Here is a 21,398-nt window from a genome sequence, read left to right on the forward strand (position 1 = left end):
TATTTAAATAAATCGATTACTAAAAACTCGTTGTTTTTTTTTCTTACTATCGATAAATTAAATTCGCTCTGTGAGCAAGGTTGGATGGCTATGGAATTTAAGAATTAGACATGATACATTTTTTTTTTCAAAGATCGGAGATATTTTGTTAAGTCTCAATTATGCTCTAGTTATCCAGCTGACCTCAAGTAATATACAAACTTTGTTATCCGCCACTCATGTAACGGGTAATATTGTTACAAAGTTTAAGTAGGTAATTAAGTAAAAACAAATTTCATCGTGTATTTCAAAACTAGCACAAGTTACTTAACTAACTTCCAACCAAATTAATATATAATCAACTCTATGTCCCCTACTAACTTAATCAACTGCTTCTGATTGTATAAAATAAAAGTGTTCTCAAACAACCCGCTTCCCTCAGTTACCACAACTTTGATTATGTAAGACAGTCAATCGTAAATCTTAATTGGGACGTTGGTTTTAGGATCTCATTCATATGGAATCCGGTCATTAGTAGATGTAAGCGGAAACGAATGTTGCCGGTTGAAAAACCGAATATTGTTAATGTTGTGTGTCAACCGACAAGTATGCAAAACGTTGACAAGTTGATAAAGTTGAAAAACTCGCGAAGCTAGAAGATGGTGATGTCAACTTTACCCAGTCTTTCTCCGAGACCACGGGGACAATGCCGTCCTGGAAACGCCGGAGGTACCTAATTTTAAAGTATACACGATTAAGTCCCGTTAAAGTAAATAATGATATGTAAGGAAGTGAACTATCCATTCAAATTGTGTACAAAGTTTTTAATTTTTGAACTGGTTTCAAAACAAAACAGCACCCATCAACAAGTTCATGTAGAGGGGTGCAGAAACTATACTCTGTAGCAGCAGACGTATGTCATGGGGGTATTTTATGGGGCTACAGACCCTATAGGCCCCGGGGTATTTTAATCATAGATTAAAATACCCCGGGGCCTATAGGATCTTCAGTATTCGTTGTCACCCTTATATGCTACCTGGACCTGCCCTACAATTCAGTCATAGAAAGATACACCGATAAAGAATACTGTGACCGCTAAATAGCCTGCCAAGCCTGGCCAAATACCTAAAAATAGGAACCATTGAGATATTGGTGCGCAACGCACATATAAATACACGCATACTCATATACACTCAGCCAAGCAGTTTATTTGGGGTCGACTCCGCGGGGGCCTCTGTAAGTCCGCGGTTAACTCTCTGTGGGTAACAAAGTGCTCTGTAAATATTCCTTGACTTTGCTACGTAAATATATTTTTTATTCCGAAAACGTGTTAAATTTACATGATGTTGTTTTGTTTTTGCAGAATAAATTAAAAACGCCTACTTTTATAAGAAATTTTCAGGCTGAAGCGACACAAAGTAAAACAGTGAATCCTAAACATCATCATATAAGCATTCATCATCATGGGCATCTAATTAGATTAGACGCCCAATATTATGGAGATTGTGCGTTATGTATCTTCCAACGATTTTTTGCTATTACTTAGTTTATTACATCGCCATCAAATATATTGGAGCGACCAAGGTGCTCAAGAGATGTATGGAAGTTACTCCACCGACAAGAGCTAGGCTCTTAAATTAATGATGATGATGATGAAGGTGCTCAAAATATATTTGATACGTCACCTAATAGGTCTATAATATGATATTTTTTTATATGTGTATTTAGGTCGAGCTTTCTTAGATGGTTTAAAGCAAGTTTGTAGGTACTTATATACTGTTAACCTAAATCACTGTTGCTCACGCGAAAAGAAAATTGCATTTGTAACATTTACCTAATTCCGCAACCGCCGCAGTACCGCTAACGCCAGCATAATATTTTCTATAGAAGCATCAAGTGTAAATTACGTACTTCTATTTGTTTATTAGTTATTTTCTTTGAATAAATAGGTGCAAAATGTAGGCTTAAAGACTCTGTATTTTAACTAGTCAACTATGAATAAACCAGAGACTTGCAGGGCAGGTTTTTTGCTTGTTATAACATTAATAGTAATGCGGCCATAAATACATAAAGTAAAGTGGATAAAAGGCAGGACTCGGTCATAATAAGTTGGTATGTTGAACACATTTTTTAATGTGAGGTTGGCATATATATGTTTTTAAAAACACTGCATACTTTGAATAAAATAACTTTAAGCCCAAGCCTTTTATCTAGATTAAATTCTAAAAATAATTTTAGAAGTCGACATATGCCTAGTAGCAGAGTTTATGGTGAGAAGCCTCCATAAAACTTGCAAGACCCGACAGTGGGGACGTAAACTTAGATTGAGTTACCCGCTGCAACTGCTCTCTATTACGTGCTATTACCATATCACTGTTTGATGAATAAACATTGCGAATAGCCCTAATATATATATATAAAATTGATTAAGGGTCCCCGGCAAGCTCGGTTATTCATACAAACGTAGTTTCGCTCTCATTTGAAAACGAGTAGCTAGTTTGCTCTGAAATTTTGTACTTACAATAGGATAAGGTATATCTATGTCTGTAATTAGTTTTTTTATACCACGTCGGTGGCAATAGCATACGGCCTGCCTGATGGTAAGCAGTTACCGTAGCCTATGGACGCCTGCAACACCAGAGATGTTACAAGAAACTACACAATTTCAGATAAAATAGTTGAAAAATACAGCGATAAATTCGTCAGCGATAAGTTTTTCATTCAAGACTTGTTTTTGTTCTATTTCGTTTGTTTTAGAAACTAGAGCTATATAAACTAATTCTATATATATTTAGGTATACCTAGATATACCTCATGTCATTATATGTGCAAAGTTTCATTACAATCCAACCCGTAGTTTTAAAATGAGAACGAAACTCCGTTTGTATGGGAAGGTGAAATTCGGCCGAGCTTGCCGGGGACTCTTAAGAGTCTACAAATAGACAACAAACTACTTATACAACACGAACGTTATTGAGCTTATTTATGAGGCTTAGTAAATTTTTGTAATTATGTTCTACATATTTTTTTTTATTTATTTTTTAGCCTATTTTGGTGTCCCACTGCTGGGCAAAGGCCTCCCCTCGTTTTCTCCACTCGACCCTGTCATCGCCATTTTCCCACCATTTGGGGTAGAATGCGTCCAAGTCGTCCCGCCATCTCCTTTTTGGTCTGCCTGAACCCCGGCCTGTTCTACATATACCTAATAGTAATAACAAACGACTTACCTGGGGTGTTCTCAACCTATTTTAATCAAAATGAGATATTCTGATAGTAATTAAAATAGTAGGTAAATAATAGCATCAACAAGGCCCTCGGTGTGCAAGTAAAGCTTTCATTCCATCGAGTTTATTTTTACAGCGAACAGATGTGGTTTACCACAGATGTAGGAAAGGACAGTCGAGGATTCATCTCTTTACAGAAGTTGTGTATTAGCATTAGCTGACTTATACGAGCATCCCTAATAAAAGTAATTTTTCAACACATGGAAAATCTATGAAATTTACAATAAGTTAATTTAATCTGCTCTAAATATCAAGATTTTAAAATTCCACGTAAACTAAATTGTAAAACGTCATAAATATGATTGCACGGTCAACAATTTGAAGTCGATTTCCCTAATCAGCCTGCCCAATTTAAAGTAAGTTAAAAATTTCGTTAGCGAAGTCATTGAGTAGTGTCGTGTTAATTCAATTCGGGCCCTATCATCTTTAGTAACCTTTGTGACTATGTAGCAACTTAGTTGTATCTTGGGAATAAATTCAAGATTGTGCAGATAGATTAATGTAAATCAAACACGCTAAGTTATTTAAGGCTGTAGAATGGCCACGGTAGAGTTAAAATTGGAACATAACAACTACAAGAATATTATTTTCTTACGGGCTTCGCGATACGAGTACCGAAATGGCGAGAAAAGCTGTAAGAAGAACACATATCACCTACAAAATTTTATAGCGTAGTGCATTTTTTTTCAGCAAAAGTACTGTACAATTTAGGAGGCGTTACTGAATGTAGGAGCTGAGGTGTTCAGCGCGGGCCGGTCAAATATTATTTGGAAAACGAAGCCCCGAAAATTTTCCTTAACGAGAAAAGTTCTAGCACCCATTTTCAGACCGAAACTTCAATGACTTTTTTGACTTGAATATCCAGGCGACATCCTTATAACACTTGCAAAGTTTAGTAAAGTAAAGTAAAGCTTAATTGGGGATAATAAATAAGTAAAAAGGTTACTTTAAAAAAAAAGCTTGGGATAGTACTACAGGTACTTACTATCCCAAGCTTTAGCAAGCACTAGCTACAGGCTAGTGTGTGTGGTATCAATAAATATATGTTCTTACCTAACGTTATGTTACGTTACGACCGTAAGTTATAAGTTACCGCTAATTGTTTTTGTAGTTTTTTCATGTCTCTATTCGTCGTATTTTTTTCTATTTAGAAAAAGGATAATAATTGAAAGATGCTGGTGCGACGTTGCAACACCGGGAAATGGGATATGGCATGTCAATTTATTATTTAATATGGATATTTCGATTTTACAACAGTCAAATATTCTTATAATGTGTCTATCTTGTAATCGCTCATAAAATCGACAAATATGTAATTGAAGTGAATAAAAACTGAGGGCTTGGTCATTTATGCCATACTCGCCCTGCATACTGTGGGTTGAGCGTGTTTCAGGGTTCCGTACCCAAAGGGTAAAAACGGGCCCATATCTAAGACTCCACTGTCCGTCCGTCTGTCACCAGGCTGTATCTCATGAACCGTGATAGCTAGACAATGAAACTATCACGGATGATGTATTTCTGTTGCCGCTATGACAACAAATACTAAAAACAGAATAAAATAAATATTTAAGTGGGGCTCCCATACAACAAACGTGATTTTTTTGCCATTTTTTGCGTAATGGTACGGAACCCTTCGTGAGCGAGTCCGACTCGCAGTTGGCTGGTTTTGTTTCATTTCATTTCATTTCATATCTTTATTGCTATCATGTTCATCATAATACAGGTGTTACAATAAATACATTTGTAGGTACATGACACCCTGGTAGGGCACTGCAACATTCTTAAATCTAGGTGTATTTTTACATTTCTAGTACTAATCATAATATGTACTTAATTAAAATAATATCATTAATACATAAATTGAATAAAAATCGAATTATTAAATATTAAATAATTAAATATGCGTCAAAATATTGGCTTACAATCTTTATTGTTCATGAAGAATTTAAATTAATTAGAATTATACTTTGAAATTTTAGTGTTAATTATATTAGGTATGAGAGTAAAGATACTGGCAGGTAAAAATGAATTATTAGTTTTCCGAAAAAAACTCTTTAGTAGAATAAAAGTTTCATTTCAAATACACATTCCAAGCGACCTCTGAGAACTACTACTACCGCTAGGGGTTGAGAATGTTTTAGTAACTTTTTATAGGTATTACTTTTCTTTGCATTCCGCTTTTATTTCAAGTTTGATTGTTGTTTGTATCTGGGAGCATGGTATTGCCCCCGGCAAAACAAGCCACTCGGACGGACCATCCACATATATTGTGAGATTTGTGAGTTTGTGAAGTTAGGGCTTGTAGAGTAAGAAGCTTGGCTCTACATGAGATCTGATAACTTTTTGACAATGCGAGCCATAAGGTCTTGGCAACATTTTACATGAAAATGTTTTTGGTGGGATTCTTCTTGCTCTTGGAAATTTGGTCATTTGGAAAGAATGCCGGTTTCTATGCTTCCTGGAGACCCAGCGATACAGGCGAAGCCCAATTTGGAGATCCCTGACATAGCCTTCTAAGTCCCAGCTTTTTTTAAACGTCATAGTCCTAGAGGCCTCTTGTTAATTTTTTGCACATAATAAATATTTGCTGTCAGTTCTGAACAGACTATTTACAACTCTATGGACTGTCAGAATATTCCGCGCGAGCATTCAAATTTGAATGCGGGGGGCATCTAAACATTTTGTACCGAAATATGTACTATCGGTGTTTATTACTATAGTACTTTACTTAATGCTGGGACTGAAGGGTGACTTTTATTATGTACAAAATTTGGTACCGCAGGATCAGGACAGGTGAATTACTATGTTCTTTGTTCTATTGAAAATAAACTTTTATTACTTCTTTTTGTACAAGATAGAATCCTACTGCAGATGCACTAATAAATAGAGAGATAGAACCTACGTAAACAAATTAGATGCAATAATAATAATACCTATTAGATATTGTTGGGGCTTATTTTGTTCATATCACCATCTGTCGGAAATAAATTTGGATACCGTTTTACTAGACAGGCGTCGGGTTTCTCATTAAATAACCCAATACTACATCGCTTTCATTCTACAGCCTAGTACATTTGAAATTGCATTACCTCTCAATACTTTTAAGGTAACTGTTTTTCGGCCACTAGTTGCCTGAAATACAGATTTTCATTTCATTTCATTTCAGTCTTTACTAAAGTAAACACCATGGTAAACACTATGGCGAATGCTGCCTCTGCGGGCGCCCGACACGGTTAGGGGCAGCTTCCGCTTGGTGTACACCGTTTACAATTTATTATGTCGAAAATTTCTCTACCTGTTAGCTTCCGCTACACATACACTACCAAAACTAAATTAAGGCGCTTCGCGCAGTTTTTGGCCAAAAACTGTTACTTTTTAGAGCTTATAACTTCTAAATGAGTCAACCAAAAATTATGAAAAAAATATATATGCATCTTCACTCTATGGACAACAATCGCAACATTTGACTTTTTTCCTGAAATTTGTAGTTTCACCGAAAAAAAAATAACACGACAGGCCGTTTTGCGGCTAACTTTGCTTATAACTTCTAAACGGCTTAATCGATTAAAATTATTTTTAAACTAACAAAAATGTTTTAACAGGTTCTACAAATGCAACATAGCTTTTCTTAATCAAAAAATATTTTCTTAAGAAATCGAACGTTTTTCTACATTTCATGCGTATGCAGCCTGAAAATGGCGTGGCCGGCAGTCGTGTGCCAGCTTTGAGACGAGAAGGCTGTGTCGCTCGTCGCTCCGTGCCTTGAACAAGCAAAGTGCTATAATATCGGAGTTATTGTGGCCAAAGAATAAATAACTGCAGAGCGCTGATTTGGTTGCGACGCGCATTAGCGAGCGCAACACGGTATTTTGCGGTCTATTACTATGAATGTAATGATAATATCCGTATATATTATACTATAATATACGTATGTTTGAGAAAACTTCATTTGAAATAAATAAATAAATGTTTTCTAACCGACATATTATAATGTTAACCACTAAAAAAATAAATGACTGCAAAGCGCTGATTTGGTTGAGGCGCGCTTGTAATAAAAACCGGCCAAGTGCGAGTCGGAGTCGCGTTTCAAGGGTTCCGTACATTACTCAAATTAAACAATTTATTTTTTATGTGAAACGTGCGTGAAATGTCTTTAATAAACCCGTAGGGGTTGGATCAAAAACTAAATTATTAAGTCCGACTCACGCTTGACTGCTCATTTCTAATAAGTTTTCCTGTGATCTATAGGTAAAGATCTATTATGTGTATTTTTTTCAAAATTTTATACCCAGTAGTTTCGGAGATAAAAGGGGGGAATGCTCATTTTTTGCCTATTTTCGTGAATAACTTCTAAACAATTTAAAAGTGCTTGTTGCTAGGCCTATTTGAATAAAGAATATATTTAATTGAATTGAATTGACTGTTTATCCTAAAATTATAAAAAATATATATTTGAGATTCTCACAATGAGCTCTTTCATTTGATATGTAACACGATATAGTTTGAAAAACTTTTTTTTAATTTTCTCTTTTACCCCCCAAAAGTGGCCCCCGTGTTTAAAATTAATTTGTTTACGTTACATGTCCGTCTTTGGGTCACAAACTTACATATGTATACACCAAATTTCAACTTAATTGGTTCAGTCGTTTCCGAGAAAATAGGCTGTGACAGACGGACAGACAGACAGACAGACAGACAGACGCACGAGTGATCCTATAAGGGTTCCGTTTTTTCCTTTTGAGGTACGGAACCCTAATAATGATGATATTCCCACGTAATGATTGAGAAAACTTCGAACTTCGTAAAATAACAAATTTGTAGTAGTATATGAAGCTAGTAGGTGCTTTAATTTATAAGTTAACTATTAATGGCATTATTTATATTAATTTAATACGGATACAAAAAAACTGTATAAAATAAACGCACTGTACGCCTCAATTTAGTACATACCAAGCTTTAGCTATAAATCTTAATCCGTCGATTTGACTTAGGTATTTATTTGTAAGAAACAGATAAAACACAAATTAACTAACTGAGGCTTGTAAAGTATAATGCATAAGGGAATATATTTTTATTATAATTTACGACCTCCACTACACGCATGATCTACTCATACTCAAACAACAAAATATCTGCATAAGATACACAAATACGAGGTATAGCGCCAAATGCCGCGCGCCTCTGGGCTGTAGGTTATTCTTTGAACCTCGTTCCGCCGCAGTCGCCGCACCGAGACGAAATTCACGTACGATCGCAGTGAGCGGGGTGCGGGTACAGAGACGCTGAGACGCTCAAGGCCAAATAAGCGAGAATCGTCTTAATGAGAAATTGAAGAATTCATACTAACGTTTCATTATTTGCAGAATTCAAGGGGACAGGAATAATTCCCAATTGCAATCGGGTCTAAATAATGTACACAATCACTCACTGAACATTGTCTTAATAAGTACGTATAACTTATGAATAAAATCATAACGGTTTTCCAGTCAAGAACCAACATTTTGTAACCAAAGAGAATATGACATTTGACTGCAGAGAAATGACATAGACTAATGTGTGTGTAGACTAACCTATGGTTTTACTACAAACTATGGAGTGTAGAAGTAAAAGAACGAAAATATCTATGTATGGAAAGTGTCCATCAAAAACATTAAATAGGCGGCACCATACACCGAAATGAAATGTCATAGACCTTAGTATTGTATATAGATGTGCACCCGTGCGACCGTGTGGTACAGTAGTTTTAACGATAGGATGTATCTTTTATCGCGTCTCACGTATAGCGGCGTCCCTCTTGTTAGCCACTAAATTAGGATAGTGTAATAAGCTCTTTAAACCTTGCCCATAATGATTGTCAATGACTTGTTCTTTTTTAACGTACTACATTCTGTCACTGTCATGTCTTTTGTCATACAAATATCAAATATAAGTAACAGTTATATATAAGTTACTCTATGATAAGTAATTGTCTTATTTATAATATAGTTATATTGTTCATCGTTATAATTGAGAATCCATCATAATATATCATCATATGGCATCGAATTTCTCAAATAGACACAGCGAAAAGCGACGACTTGGATTGTTCTTAGCTTTGTATAATAGTATATCTTTCAGTGACATGGATACCTACTTCCCGAATAAATAAACGAAGAGTGCTTTGATTTGGAGTGTTCAAGAAAGTGCGTATCGGATTTTTGCGCAGGCATTACATGTTCTGTGATACTCAGTACCTACCTATATACCTAAAAACTTGGCCCAAGGAAGCACACCAGTGAGTGAGCCTACAAAATATTTCAAATATGAACTCATTATCACCCTATTGAGATAAGCCTATACTACAACCCTCACTCATTTTATACAATTTTCCACAACCTGCAAACTGCTCTTTCAATCTTTTCATCATCTATTTTTCTTAGAATTATTTACTCGGATGTTTAAAAAAAAATAAACGCCGTGCTAATAAAACATTTAGTTAATTACAACCATCAGAAAATAGTTTTATATGTTCACGCATTAAACTCTCTGAATGATTTTCTCGTAAGTGCTTCCCTATAAATCGCAAACGGCGCGAAATAAATGAGTGTTTTATACCTACCCATAAAAATCTGCCTTTGGCCGAGAGTCTTATAAGACAGGGGTGTCAGTGGTTCGTTAACATTGAACCGGTAAGATTATGATTTTTGTTTTATAGTTTTTATAGAGCTTGATCAATTTAATTTATTTTAGAGACATGAACATAATGCATAGCTTAACCCGTAATGATATATTCAGCTCGGGTTCAGGCTTCGTCATGTACAAACCAATGATGACACCGGCAACAGTCTCCGTAAGTCCTAGGCATATTTTCATACGAGTATATTCCGTGTACGAGTACAGTACACCCTAACCTACATAAATCTTATTATCCCATATAGGCTGGTGAATTAGCAGCGGTTACTAGTCCATTAATTTTCCTGTATTTAGACGTAAGCCTTGCGCCCAACAATAAGGGCCAAGTATACACCAATTGGCAATTATCCCTTTGCATTTTCGCTAGCGCACGCAGAGACTCGAGCGGCAAGTATCATTAACTCCGTCTTCAGCGAGTGTGTATGTGAGACGTGGTTTTAATTTCCGTAGGAAATGCTGAACAGTAGAGGTAACTTTATATAAATTCTACTCGTTTGTTGATAGAGAATAGAGATTAGCGTAAAAGACGTGTCTGATTTCTTCATGACGCCTGTCAAAAGGTGTCCAAGGCAGAAATGTCGTGTCGTTGTTAGCTAGCGTACACATGCAGGCCGATTTTATAAATCTTCAATATAAGGAAAAGAGCCTTATGTTTGCGTCTGTGCGTCTAAATTACAGAATGAATGTCGAATGAGATTGTATTTCACGATTCTTTTATACAATCACAGTGTTTCCTATCAAAATAGGTAAAACTTTTGTGATTATTAACAACTACTCGTGCGGACCAAATACAATTATACTGTAACATTTCTACTACTTATACTAATACATGTCAAATATTATGTATATATGTAAGTGGCCAAGAATGAATAGTTAAATCCCAAAGGTATCAAAGCCAAAAGCATATATAAGTACATATTGTGATATACACTGTACCCGTTGTAGTCGTTCGCATAGAGTTTGCAAACAAAGTTCGAGATAGATCTGATAGATCATTCCTGGTTGATGAGAAAAAGTTCCGGACACGTGTCATTCGAGTCCGGCTTCATTTTGCGGTGCTATTGGCGAGTCGATACATCTTTGACCGATTTTGCTTAGTTGTTTGTTGTAAGTATTGTAACGGGCTTGTGTGTGCAACGTTTTGTGTAGGATGGCACGTGTAACTCGTGTAGCTGTTACAAAACGTGATACATACAGTTTTATTAAAACCAGAGAACCTCTATTCAAAAGTGTAGAAAAAAAAGTTTTAAGTAAAAATGCGTAGGTACATTTTCTAAATCCATATTAATTTTGTGAATGCAAAGGTAGTATCTCAGTCTGTAATTCCGTCAGTGTTACCTTTTTATGGCTAAACTATTTAAACGATGTGTTATCTTTTTCATAATAGTCCTTGCAAGTCAAATGTAGCATTCCATCATAAAAAATATTCCCTTTTTTGTTACTTTTTGTTGACTGCAGCTTATCTAGAAGTAAATTAAATCGAGGTCTGCGCTGGCAATCCCATAATTTAATAAATTCGCTCGCGACATTCGTCAGGCGGAGAAAAACTTGGAACTTTTATGGCATAAATTTAATCAAAATCACCAATATTAGATGTTTCCTAGATAAACTTTTCATATTCCATTAATACCTACCGAGTTAAGAGTTGAGTTGACTCACGCTACTAGACCGGGCCGGGGCCGGGCCGGAGCTTCCGGCGCTTCGTTTTCTATAGAAAGCACCACGTGATCACCGATCAGCCGTCATAGAAAATGACGTGTCGAACGCCTCGGCCCGGGCCCGGCCCGGTCTAGCGTAAGTCAGTCTTTATGGTAAACGGAGTCCGGGAGACTAGCCCAGGTGAAAGACTTGAATATAGCCAATTCATTAAAAAAAGTGCCAAAATCAAAATATTGTATTCTATCATTTTTTTATAAAATGGTTCGTCTCACACGAGAACCCGGATTCCCCCTATAATAAAGATTTAAGAGTCATTGGGCACTGTGAAAAAAAAGAGATCGCAGTGAGTGACGTAGTTAATTATTTCTTTTTTTATTCAAGGCTCATACCAGAATTGGTTGAATGTTCCAAAACCTTTCAGGACAGACAAATGTGAACTAAATCTGATTACTAACTTATTTTGACGTACAACCGGCCCTAAAAGTTTATGTTGAATGTCTTTTACAAGACCCTAACCCTTACATATAAACAAACTAAAAACTTTAACTAGTTTTCACTGTCTTTAGTTCTGTTGGCCCCACGTCCCGGGTAATAGGAAGTTAACGGATCTACCACTTAGGCACCAATAATGTCAATTTATGTAATGAACTTAAGTACGACCTATTATTTTTTTATAAGTTTGTTGTCTCAACAATAACTTTATATCTCGTAGGTGTTACAATTTACCAGTCATTAACGTCATTATTTAACATCAAATAAACTTAGCGGGGTATCGTAGGATGCAGTAACATCTGAGTAATGGTTTCTACAATAATGCAACCGCTTTTATCAAAATTTTCGTAAGAAATTTCTCAATTGAAATCGGGTCTTTATCTTGATGAACGAAAAGTAAAAAAAAATAGTAAAAAATATATTTTTTATGGATTTGTTTCATTAAGTTGTCACACGGCTAGTAATGACGTTTTTAATACCTAACATCCCTCTGTTTAATTTATTTACCACAAAAACTACCAGAAAATTTAATAATTTTACTCTTCGCATACTTGGCAACGTCCAACATACTGGACTTAGCAAAAGTGCCGTATAATCGACAATGGGAAAAATACTGGACATTACACTTTTTAAGTGTGTTTTACCCATAAATACAACACATTTTTCAACACTTGCTCAAAACGACGTTTTTATTCCACGGATTTTTGGCTCATAATCCTAGATATTAAACACGCGTGCTCTTTCAGTGTATTATTCCACTCGTGCTTTTTCATTATATTATCCGACTGAGTTAAGAAGCTAACTGATTGCTAATAATATGCATGGAAGGGGCTTCTTTAATTGGCCCGGCTGGCCCGTCCGCCGCGCCGCCCGCGGCCGGGGCGAGCGAGGGCCGGCCGGCAGTACGAGTATGACAGATGACACACGATACTAACTGTTTTAACTATTAAAATTTGATTAATATGAAAGATTCTTTTTTTTCTCGCAAGTGTGTTGAAAAACGTCGTATGAAACGCGTGTGCATTGGTCATTATACACATCGGCTTTCTTATTGCGCGCTCGCTTACAGCTCGCGCGCACAATATCGCCTCGTGTGTAATGACCAACTTAGCACACTTGTATCATAATGTACTATTATTGTAAATTATACTGCAACGTAAGAAATAATTAGTAACCTATTATACTTTTAACGCTGCATAATACTGTCATATAAATAAATATTGAAATATAGGAAAAATGTCAGTCTGACGCATGCTTCCTTGCAAGCTCTACGTTCTGTAGGACTTTGACAAAAATATTATGATCACACTGGTACCCAATATTTTTTTATTTACTTAAAAAGACCATATTATTTACTTACGCTACCAGGAAAGTATCGGTATGCTTTAATATTTGGTGCAGATTTTTTTTCTTGGGATGTCCAGTATAGTGGACGTTATCGATTTAAGGGTTAAAAAAATGTGAATATGTCAGTCTTTGGTAGTCTAGCGGACTTCATCTGACCATCTTAGCATGAAATAGGAGATACAATACTACAATAGGCCCTTGCTCAAAATGATTTTTGGATGCAGTAAAATCACAGACTACATTTACTTTATAGTAAAATGGAAGAGTTCCATATTATAGATATACTTCTATAATTACTATACTAACCTTATTCCGACTACCGCGTCGGTTAGTTCTTGGTAGTTATTGCAGATTTCTCGCTTGATACGAATATTTTAAAATTACTACTTGTTTTCATACGGAAATGTTACAAATATTAGTAAAATGTATGTGTACTACATCAAAAAATATCTTCATCGTTGCACATTTTGTTAGCTTCTTATACATATGCCGTATATTTTAAGCTAGTGACAATAAAACTCAAATGACCCACTGTAGAATTAATATTCAACGCAAGAAAGGTCCTTCAAAGGCCCGAGGGAGTAATAAGTCTGAAATAAAACAACTCCGTATTTTCAGGTAATTGGGTCGGCCCGCGGGCTGACAAGTCTTCGCCTGCTATTTAGCCTTTAACATCGCTAAAAGTGTACTTCCATTTGAAAGAAGATAGCTTGCTAAATAATATTCATACAAGTATTGTTTGAGTATTTACAACAGGATCGACTTTTACCTACTTGTTTTCTTTGTCTTGAAACATATTATTATGGGGATTAGGAGCTAATAACAACACAGATCAAATAATACAAAATCAAGACATACGGATAATAACCAATAACTGACACTTTTTTTTTGACCTAAGAAAATAAGAGTAGGAAACCCATTTCTTAATCTTCTTACACCGATAATGTTCAGTACTAGAAGTTCTTTACATTATTGATTATCAGTCATTAACTGTGAGTGACTAAATTAAGAAACTTTAACTTCTATCAATTTAAACAAAAAGTTCAAACAAAATAAAACGGAGAATATACCTTTGTTTCATTATACCCTCGTGGTCACTGAAAATTCAGACTTATAGATTTATCCATAACAAAATTAGAGGGCGAAAATACCCTGAATGGCTCCGAGAAAAGAGGTTACGGCTGTGCCTGCTTTGTTTATTTTACTCGACTTGGCGGGTACACTCCCGTGGCCACTAGGTATAATATTTTCGCATTTTATGCAATATATCATTAAGCTTTATTGAACTTACTGTGGGACTTAGTCAATTTATGTACATAATAATGTATTTTAATAACAAAACTTCCGTGAGACACAGACATATTAAATATATGGGCAGCTTTTGGCGAGCTGACGGTGAGTGGCGACCTGGCGACAACGCGGACCCCTATTCCAGAGGGCCCTGTCATCTGGCCCTCGCCTCTGAGCTTGCCTTGACTGGCCGGCCAGAGTGGAGTCGCAAGAGCGGGACCTATGCTCCAGGTTGGAAGTGTAAAATGTCATGACGCCGGCGGAATGCTGAACGGATTACCGGGAACTGGCTACCGCACTCACCTCTCGACAACTTCACAGCCGCTCTGAAGTGTTGCTCTATTGTCGCACTGTGCGTGCGGCCGTTGTAGGGCCCACTAAATGAGTTGGCAAGTCACCACCTGTCTTTCACAATTTTGAAACTGATTGTCACGGCAGGTGTCCGCTACTCTCCTCCCATAACCCATTATCCAGTCCATCCAACTTGCATATCAATAGTCTATGACCTTAGTTGCCATCGCAGCACAAAAGTGCTGCATTGCAATAGTCTTTGCACCTGGCGGGGACCATCTCTGGATGTATCATATTGTGCGCTCGGGGATGGTATCCGCCATGTGTATCCCTTGCTTTTAGATTAAAATGTCTTAAAGGGCTTCTGCGCTGTTGGCAGGGGGGTGTCACTTCGCAGTTTAGGTACATTTGGCCGGCGCGCCTCCTGGGCAGGCGTATGGCAATAGGCTGCCGCTCGACTCGCGCAAAATTGAAAATGCATAATGCCTTCGAAACCTAAATCTATAGATATTGTTCTGTTTACGGATGTCTGAATAAACGGAAGAACAAGGAAGCAGAAATAACATTTTTTTAAATTCCGAACTATATTGACCGACATATTTTCAAAGGAATAAGTACTTCTGTGGCATACCTACTTCCGTGAGAATCAGATATACTATCTCCGGATAAAAAAAATATGTTTACAGAATCAACGTTTGTAATTCCTGTGCTGTTGGCTTCGGCCACAGAATAACTAATAGTACTTTTCGGCCCCACGCACGCCTCCCAAAGGTCCGGGACCCCATGGTCCCGAGATATGGAAAAGACACACAAATAATAATAATAATATGTATTATTATTATGTATTATATTATAATAATGTATTATTTTTATTTATTTATCACTGTCCTTACCTACATAAACACTATTATAGAATATGATACGTACGTCAACCGGAGACCACATCCATTAAACATATAAAACTCATAGTTTTAGGTCTTACGTAACACGTAACTATTAGAAGTTACCGACTATGCATAAGTAACTATATATAAGTAATTTATGGCTGAATAATAAATTAAACAACACTTGGGATTTATCACTATCTTTAGTTGCAAAATTAAAACTAGAGTATGTACAATTTGTTCCATTTTAAGGTGCTTCGTCTGATCGTAAAGGTAGGTACTGGTGACGTCTGCTGTACAAAGGTCGGCGGCCAGCTGGTGCTGGTGCCGGCGCTGGCTCCACGGAAGATCGCGATTGTGCCTGCTGGCCTAAAGAGCCTACAGGAATTGGGGTAACGGCATACCCTGCAGCAACTAAGGCTTGAAACTCCTCAGGGGTATATGCCTTGTTATTTCTGGGGGGAGGCAAATGAGCCCGCTGGTCGTCAAGACTCTGTCCGTGCTGCTCAATATTGACTTGTTCAGCCCTGCTGAGTTGCTCTGGTCTGTACTGCTGTACTTCTTGTCTGTACTGTTGCGTCTCAAGTTTAATGGGCTGGTCTACCCTTAGGGCCTGTTGTTGCCTGAGAGGTTTCTTCGGTGCCAAGTTTTTACTTACATATATGGCAGAATGGGGTGGTGGTTTCGTGGACTCGACACGGGCTTGTTCTAAACCTAAAGATTGCAAGTCATAACGCGGTCGCTGCTCTGTTCCTCTATACAGAGGTCGAAGGTAATATTGTTCACCAATAACTTGAGCCGGTTGAGGAGAGGCACGCACTTCTTCTGATGCAGGCTGTTCGTAGTATTTTACGGCGCGCAATTTCTCAGGTTCAGGGAACCTTTTCAGATAAGTAACAGGCCTTTCAATGCTGGAGGCAGAGATTCTTTGAGGTTCTTGTCTGGCAGCCTGAAGTCTCGGAGCTTCGACGATTCTGTATTGTTTAGGAGTAGCTTCAGCCTGTTGATATTGAGGAACAAATCGGTAATTGATTTGAGCGCGTGGCTGTTGCAGTTTGGGCGCTGGAACAATCTTAAGACCTTGGGGTTCTGGGTTTTGGTAATAAACTTGTTGAGCGGCAGCCGGTGTTGGCTGAATCGGAGTGTAGCGAAGAGCTTGTACAGTTCGTTGGGCTTGGGGCTGGGGAACGGGTCTGTACTGCAGCTGTTGTTGCTGAGGCTGTTGTTGCTGCACATTTGTTGTCTCTATTAAGTACTGCTGCGGGGCGGTTGAAGCCTGCGGTGGAGTGATTTGGACCTTAGAACGGAGTTTAGTCGGCTTTTTGCTTGGCTTAGTGATGTACCTGTCCACCTGTAATAGTTTGAAAATATAATGTTTTACTTATTTTTGCCAGATGACAAATATCACAAAATCATAATTGATAAACGGCATAAATAAAAAATAATTGTTATTGCTATTATAATTTGTACCTGTTGATATTGAGGTGCAACGCTCTGCGTAGAGACCTGTTGAATCTGTTGTTGTGCATAGGACGGCTGGTCTTGTCCTACAGGCTGCCCTAGTAGCGCCAGGAGCTCTCGGTCGAAAGAGCTGGGATTGGAACTAGAGTCGCTAACTGACAAGGCAGCGCCGACTGACGCTTCACCCCCTATGGCAGAGTAGTGGGGACGGGCGATCACGGCATGGGACGGGTGAAGAGACACCTGAAAGTAAAAAAAAATGTAAATACAAATGTTATTGCTTATAGACCGCGAGGCAGGCACAGATTTCCATGAACAATCGCCTCCCGGGCGATAACTCGTATAGTGGTTAACAGCTATGTATGATGAACCCTCGTGGACGTCAGCTGCCGGTGGGTTAAGGAATGGCAGCCACCGAAATACGTAAAAAAAATTTGTCATCGCCTCCCGTTTGATACTTTGTCAGGTGATAGTTAAGATGCTATTGTGCATAATAAAAAAACGTTAGCCGGTTGTATCGCGGTGGAAAGACCTTCAGCTGGTCCCATAAACATGTAAAAAATACGTACCGTACCTCATTATGATAGTGGTATCAAAATCATGAAACTTTGCATGTAGCGTTCAATCAGGCTTTTTTTATAAACGCCCCTGTTTCCACGCATACTTTGCGGACATGAAATAGTAAGGTGCTTATTTTATACATGTTCATGCTGCCAGCTCACGGACTTTCCACCGCGATATAACCGGCTGACTATTTTTTAAATTCATAATAGCATCTAAACTATCACGTGACGAAGTACCAACCGGGAGGCGATGACTGATGACATTTTCGCCTGGCCCGCGGTCTAAAAGAATTATAAAATGCCTACTATAACACTGTTGCTGTGGGAATTAAGTGGTAGTTGAACTCGTGGTTAAGCATACTTTGTATCGGGTTTATTCGCCCACTCACTACGCGTGAGCGTATTAAACTGTAGAGTTGTAAAAATAAATCCCATACCTAAACTTGAGGTTCTCTCCTAAACAGTACATATCTGATTTATTTAAAAAATACAATCATTTACTACTAGGTTTGGGATGATTGATTAATTAATCAAGCAGATAATCTCCTGAACAAGTTTGTCAAGAATTTACTACGTTTCTGTTAAATAAATACATAATATATGCGATTCCGCTAATGATTAATTAATCACTTATGTCGATAAATCCCTAACGTATTATCCACAAAAACTAGACCATGGCCGCAAAAATTACACAAATCATGCTCCCAAAGCGAATTTAGGCTCACTTAGGCTCAAGCAATCTTTGTAGTGAGTCGGTTTTTTGCCAGGCATGATAAATGTTATTGTTCGGGATTGAAATAAAAGATGAATCCTCTCACGTACCGCACTTATCGAAATTGAAATCCCATTTCATACCCGGAATGCCCTTAATGGCTTTCTCGTAGATTTACAATAAGGAGAAGTTATGTATAAATCTGAAATAAAGCTAACTACACCTGGCCCTGGCACACCTAGCATTGAGTTACGTACGTGCCTCCCTAGATAAAATATTATATCCTGAATATACAAAGTAAGTTTATGCCGCTGCGGCTCACTGCACAGCAGAAGCTGCTGCGGTTGCTGTCAGCTGGTGAGCGGTAGTTTTACAAACATGTTTGGAAGGATTAAGAAGAAAATACAACCTGTCGCACAGTCTGCGGTTCCACATAATACAACTGCTGCAGATTCTCCTTGTGCTGCAGCTGCGGCTCACTGAACAGCTGCTGCAGTTGCTGTCAGCTGGTGAGTGGTGATTTTCTAAACATGTATTGAAAGATTAAGTATAGAATACAACCTGTCGCGCAGTCTGCGGCTCCACATAATAGAACTGCTGCAGATTCTCCTTGTGCTGCGGCTGCGGCTCACTGTACAGTTGCTGCAGCTGCTGTCCACTGGTGAGTGGTGCTTTTCTCTCCGGCTGTAGCTCCAGCAGCTCTTGGGCATTGAGAGAGAAGACCTGGCCTGGCCGGTACTCCTCGGTGGCAGAGCGGCTGAAATGTTCGGTTATAATGGTTATACTCCAAAAATTGTATACTTTGTTTAGATTACATTATTTTTCATTATTATTTACTAAATAAAAGCGGGACGCGTAATTTCGTGCGTTTATACCTAGCTGAGATGCGATATAGTTTACTCGTAGACAACTAACCTAATTTAATACGCCATTTGTCAATTTATTTAAGAACAATTAATAATTAAGCTTGTTGTTTAATATATTAGTATTTGTTGAAATTAATAAAGGCATCTTTAAAACAAATGTTTTTAGAAAGAAAGAAAGAAAGAAAGAAAGAAAGAAAGAAAGAAAGAAAGAAAGAAAGAAATAAAGAAAGAAAGAAAGAAAGAAAGAAAGAAAGAAAGAAAGAAAGAAAGAAACAGAAAGAAAGTAAGAAAGAAAGAAAATACATTAATTTATTTAACGCCACAACAGATTACATATATGAAAAAGGAAACATACAGACAAAAAACATTGGACGCTAAAATAGGACCCCAATCAGCATAATGCCGCGGTAATCCGCGGCGCTGGTTTTCAGTGGGGACCTGACTTAAAACTATTAGTTGGTGGCGACACATACGCCAACGACACAAAAAAAAACAGACAAAAGAGTAAGTAACTACCTCAAAAAACTATACATACTAAACAACAAAAGAGAAAAAATAAAATAAACAATAATTAAATATAAAATACACAATGAATTATATATAAAAAACATAGAATGAAAACTAACAAAAATTTACAAAAAAAAAAAGAAATTGAAACTGTAACCGAAAAACTTTAAGGTTTATATTTTCTCATATGCTGTCAATTTAGATGATACATACAATTTTACATAACATACATAATACATACAAATGAATAATTTTGTTTACCCCAAAAGCCATACCTGTTAAGGCAATGTTAAGGCGATGTTAAGCCTTAACAGATATTCTAGAAAAACTTTTTTGTCCCTTAATAATATTGACTTCCTGAGCCATCATAAATAGGTTATTCATAAATCCAAAAGATAAAGCAAACCATCCTAGGTTTAAGTATTCGATAGATAGTTAAAATTTTATTGTTAGAAAGTTTCACAGGGTTTTGTTACACAACTTGTTCATAATAACAGGTACGACTTTAAATAATTAAATAATTCCAGAAAACTAACTTTCAGATAAAGATTTCTAGAAAGCTATCAGTTTTGTGAGTTTAGGATAATATAAGGCACATATTATTATTTGATTGAATTACTTGAGTAAATTCTAATTAATAAACTTTGAGAACTGATATAATGAAGGTGACCGTCAAGTGAAGTTTGAGACCCAAATCAGTGTCCGAGTGATATTGGAATCTGGAACGTATGTATATTTGAGTTCACTGACCACTGAAATTGGCAATAAGTTAAAATAAAGGATTTTGTTATAAATGGAATCAAGGCCTGGTTGGCACGTAGCCAATAAAACCTGAATAGATTGGCATATTTTATAAAATTGTCTTATTTTTCAGAAAAGAAAAGACCTTTTTACTAGTTATCGTTTGTTTTAAAAACTAGATTTTAGTTTCTGGGCCTTTTATATATTAAAAAATAAATCTGAAATGTATGCTAATTCGTTACTAATGGCTTGTTATTCAAGAATCGAGAAGGAAGGAAAGGAAATATTTTTCTTAAGATTTCCAATATTATTCATTTAAGATTTTAAGCGAAAGCAAATGTCGTGTCTTACAGGGACCTAAAGAACCTGGCCGAGGACCGAGAAAACTGGCGCATACTCCACCGACAAGAGCCATGCTCTTAAATTATGAAAAAAAAAAAAAAAAAGATTTTAGTCTTAGTAGCCTCTTTATTTTGTAAGTAAATTAATACCTTTTTTTACGAAATACAATAAACCAATAAAAGTTGAAAGTTTAATAAATTAATTCCAGTGTCAGATTATTGATTACCTGAGTCCCCTGTCATCATCTTGGGGCTCTTCTACAGGTGCCACTTGTTCCTGAAAAGAAAAACAAGAATGTATGAAGTTAC

At 37.0% G+C, this 21,398-nt stretch overlaps 1 protein-coding gene across 1 annotated transcript in view; it reads right to left on the minus strand.

The window, feature by feature from the left end:
* Positions 1-16,082: 16,082 nt before the first annotated feature.
* LOC134755851 (transcription factor SPT20 homolog) overlaps positions 16,083-21,398 on the minus strand; it is a 58,561-nt gene continuing 53,245 nt past the window's right edge. Inside the window, exons 3-6 of the mRNA XM_063692487.1 lie at positions 21,317-21,366; positions 19,196-19,391; positions 17,369-17,602; positions 16,083-17,249 (exon numbers count right to left, since the gene is read on the minus strand). Of these exons, the coding sequence (XP_063548557.1) occupies positions 16,146-17,249; positions 17,369-17,602; positions 19,196-19,391; positions 21,317-21,366 (1,584 nt within the window). The 3' untranslated portion in view covers positions 16,083-16,145. The remainder of the gene's footprint in view (positions 17,250-17,368; positions 17,603-19,195; positions 19,392-21,316; positions 21,367-21,398) is intronic.

This window comes from Cydia strobilella, chromosome 1, assembly GCF_947568885.1.
Source record: "Cydia strobilella chromosome 1, ilCydStro3.1, whole genome shotgun sequence".
NCBI classification, from domain to species: domain Eukaryota; kingdom Metazoa; phylum Arthropoda; class Insecta; order Lepidoptera; family Tortricidae; genus Cydia; species Cydia strobilella.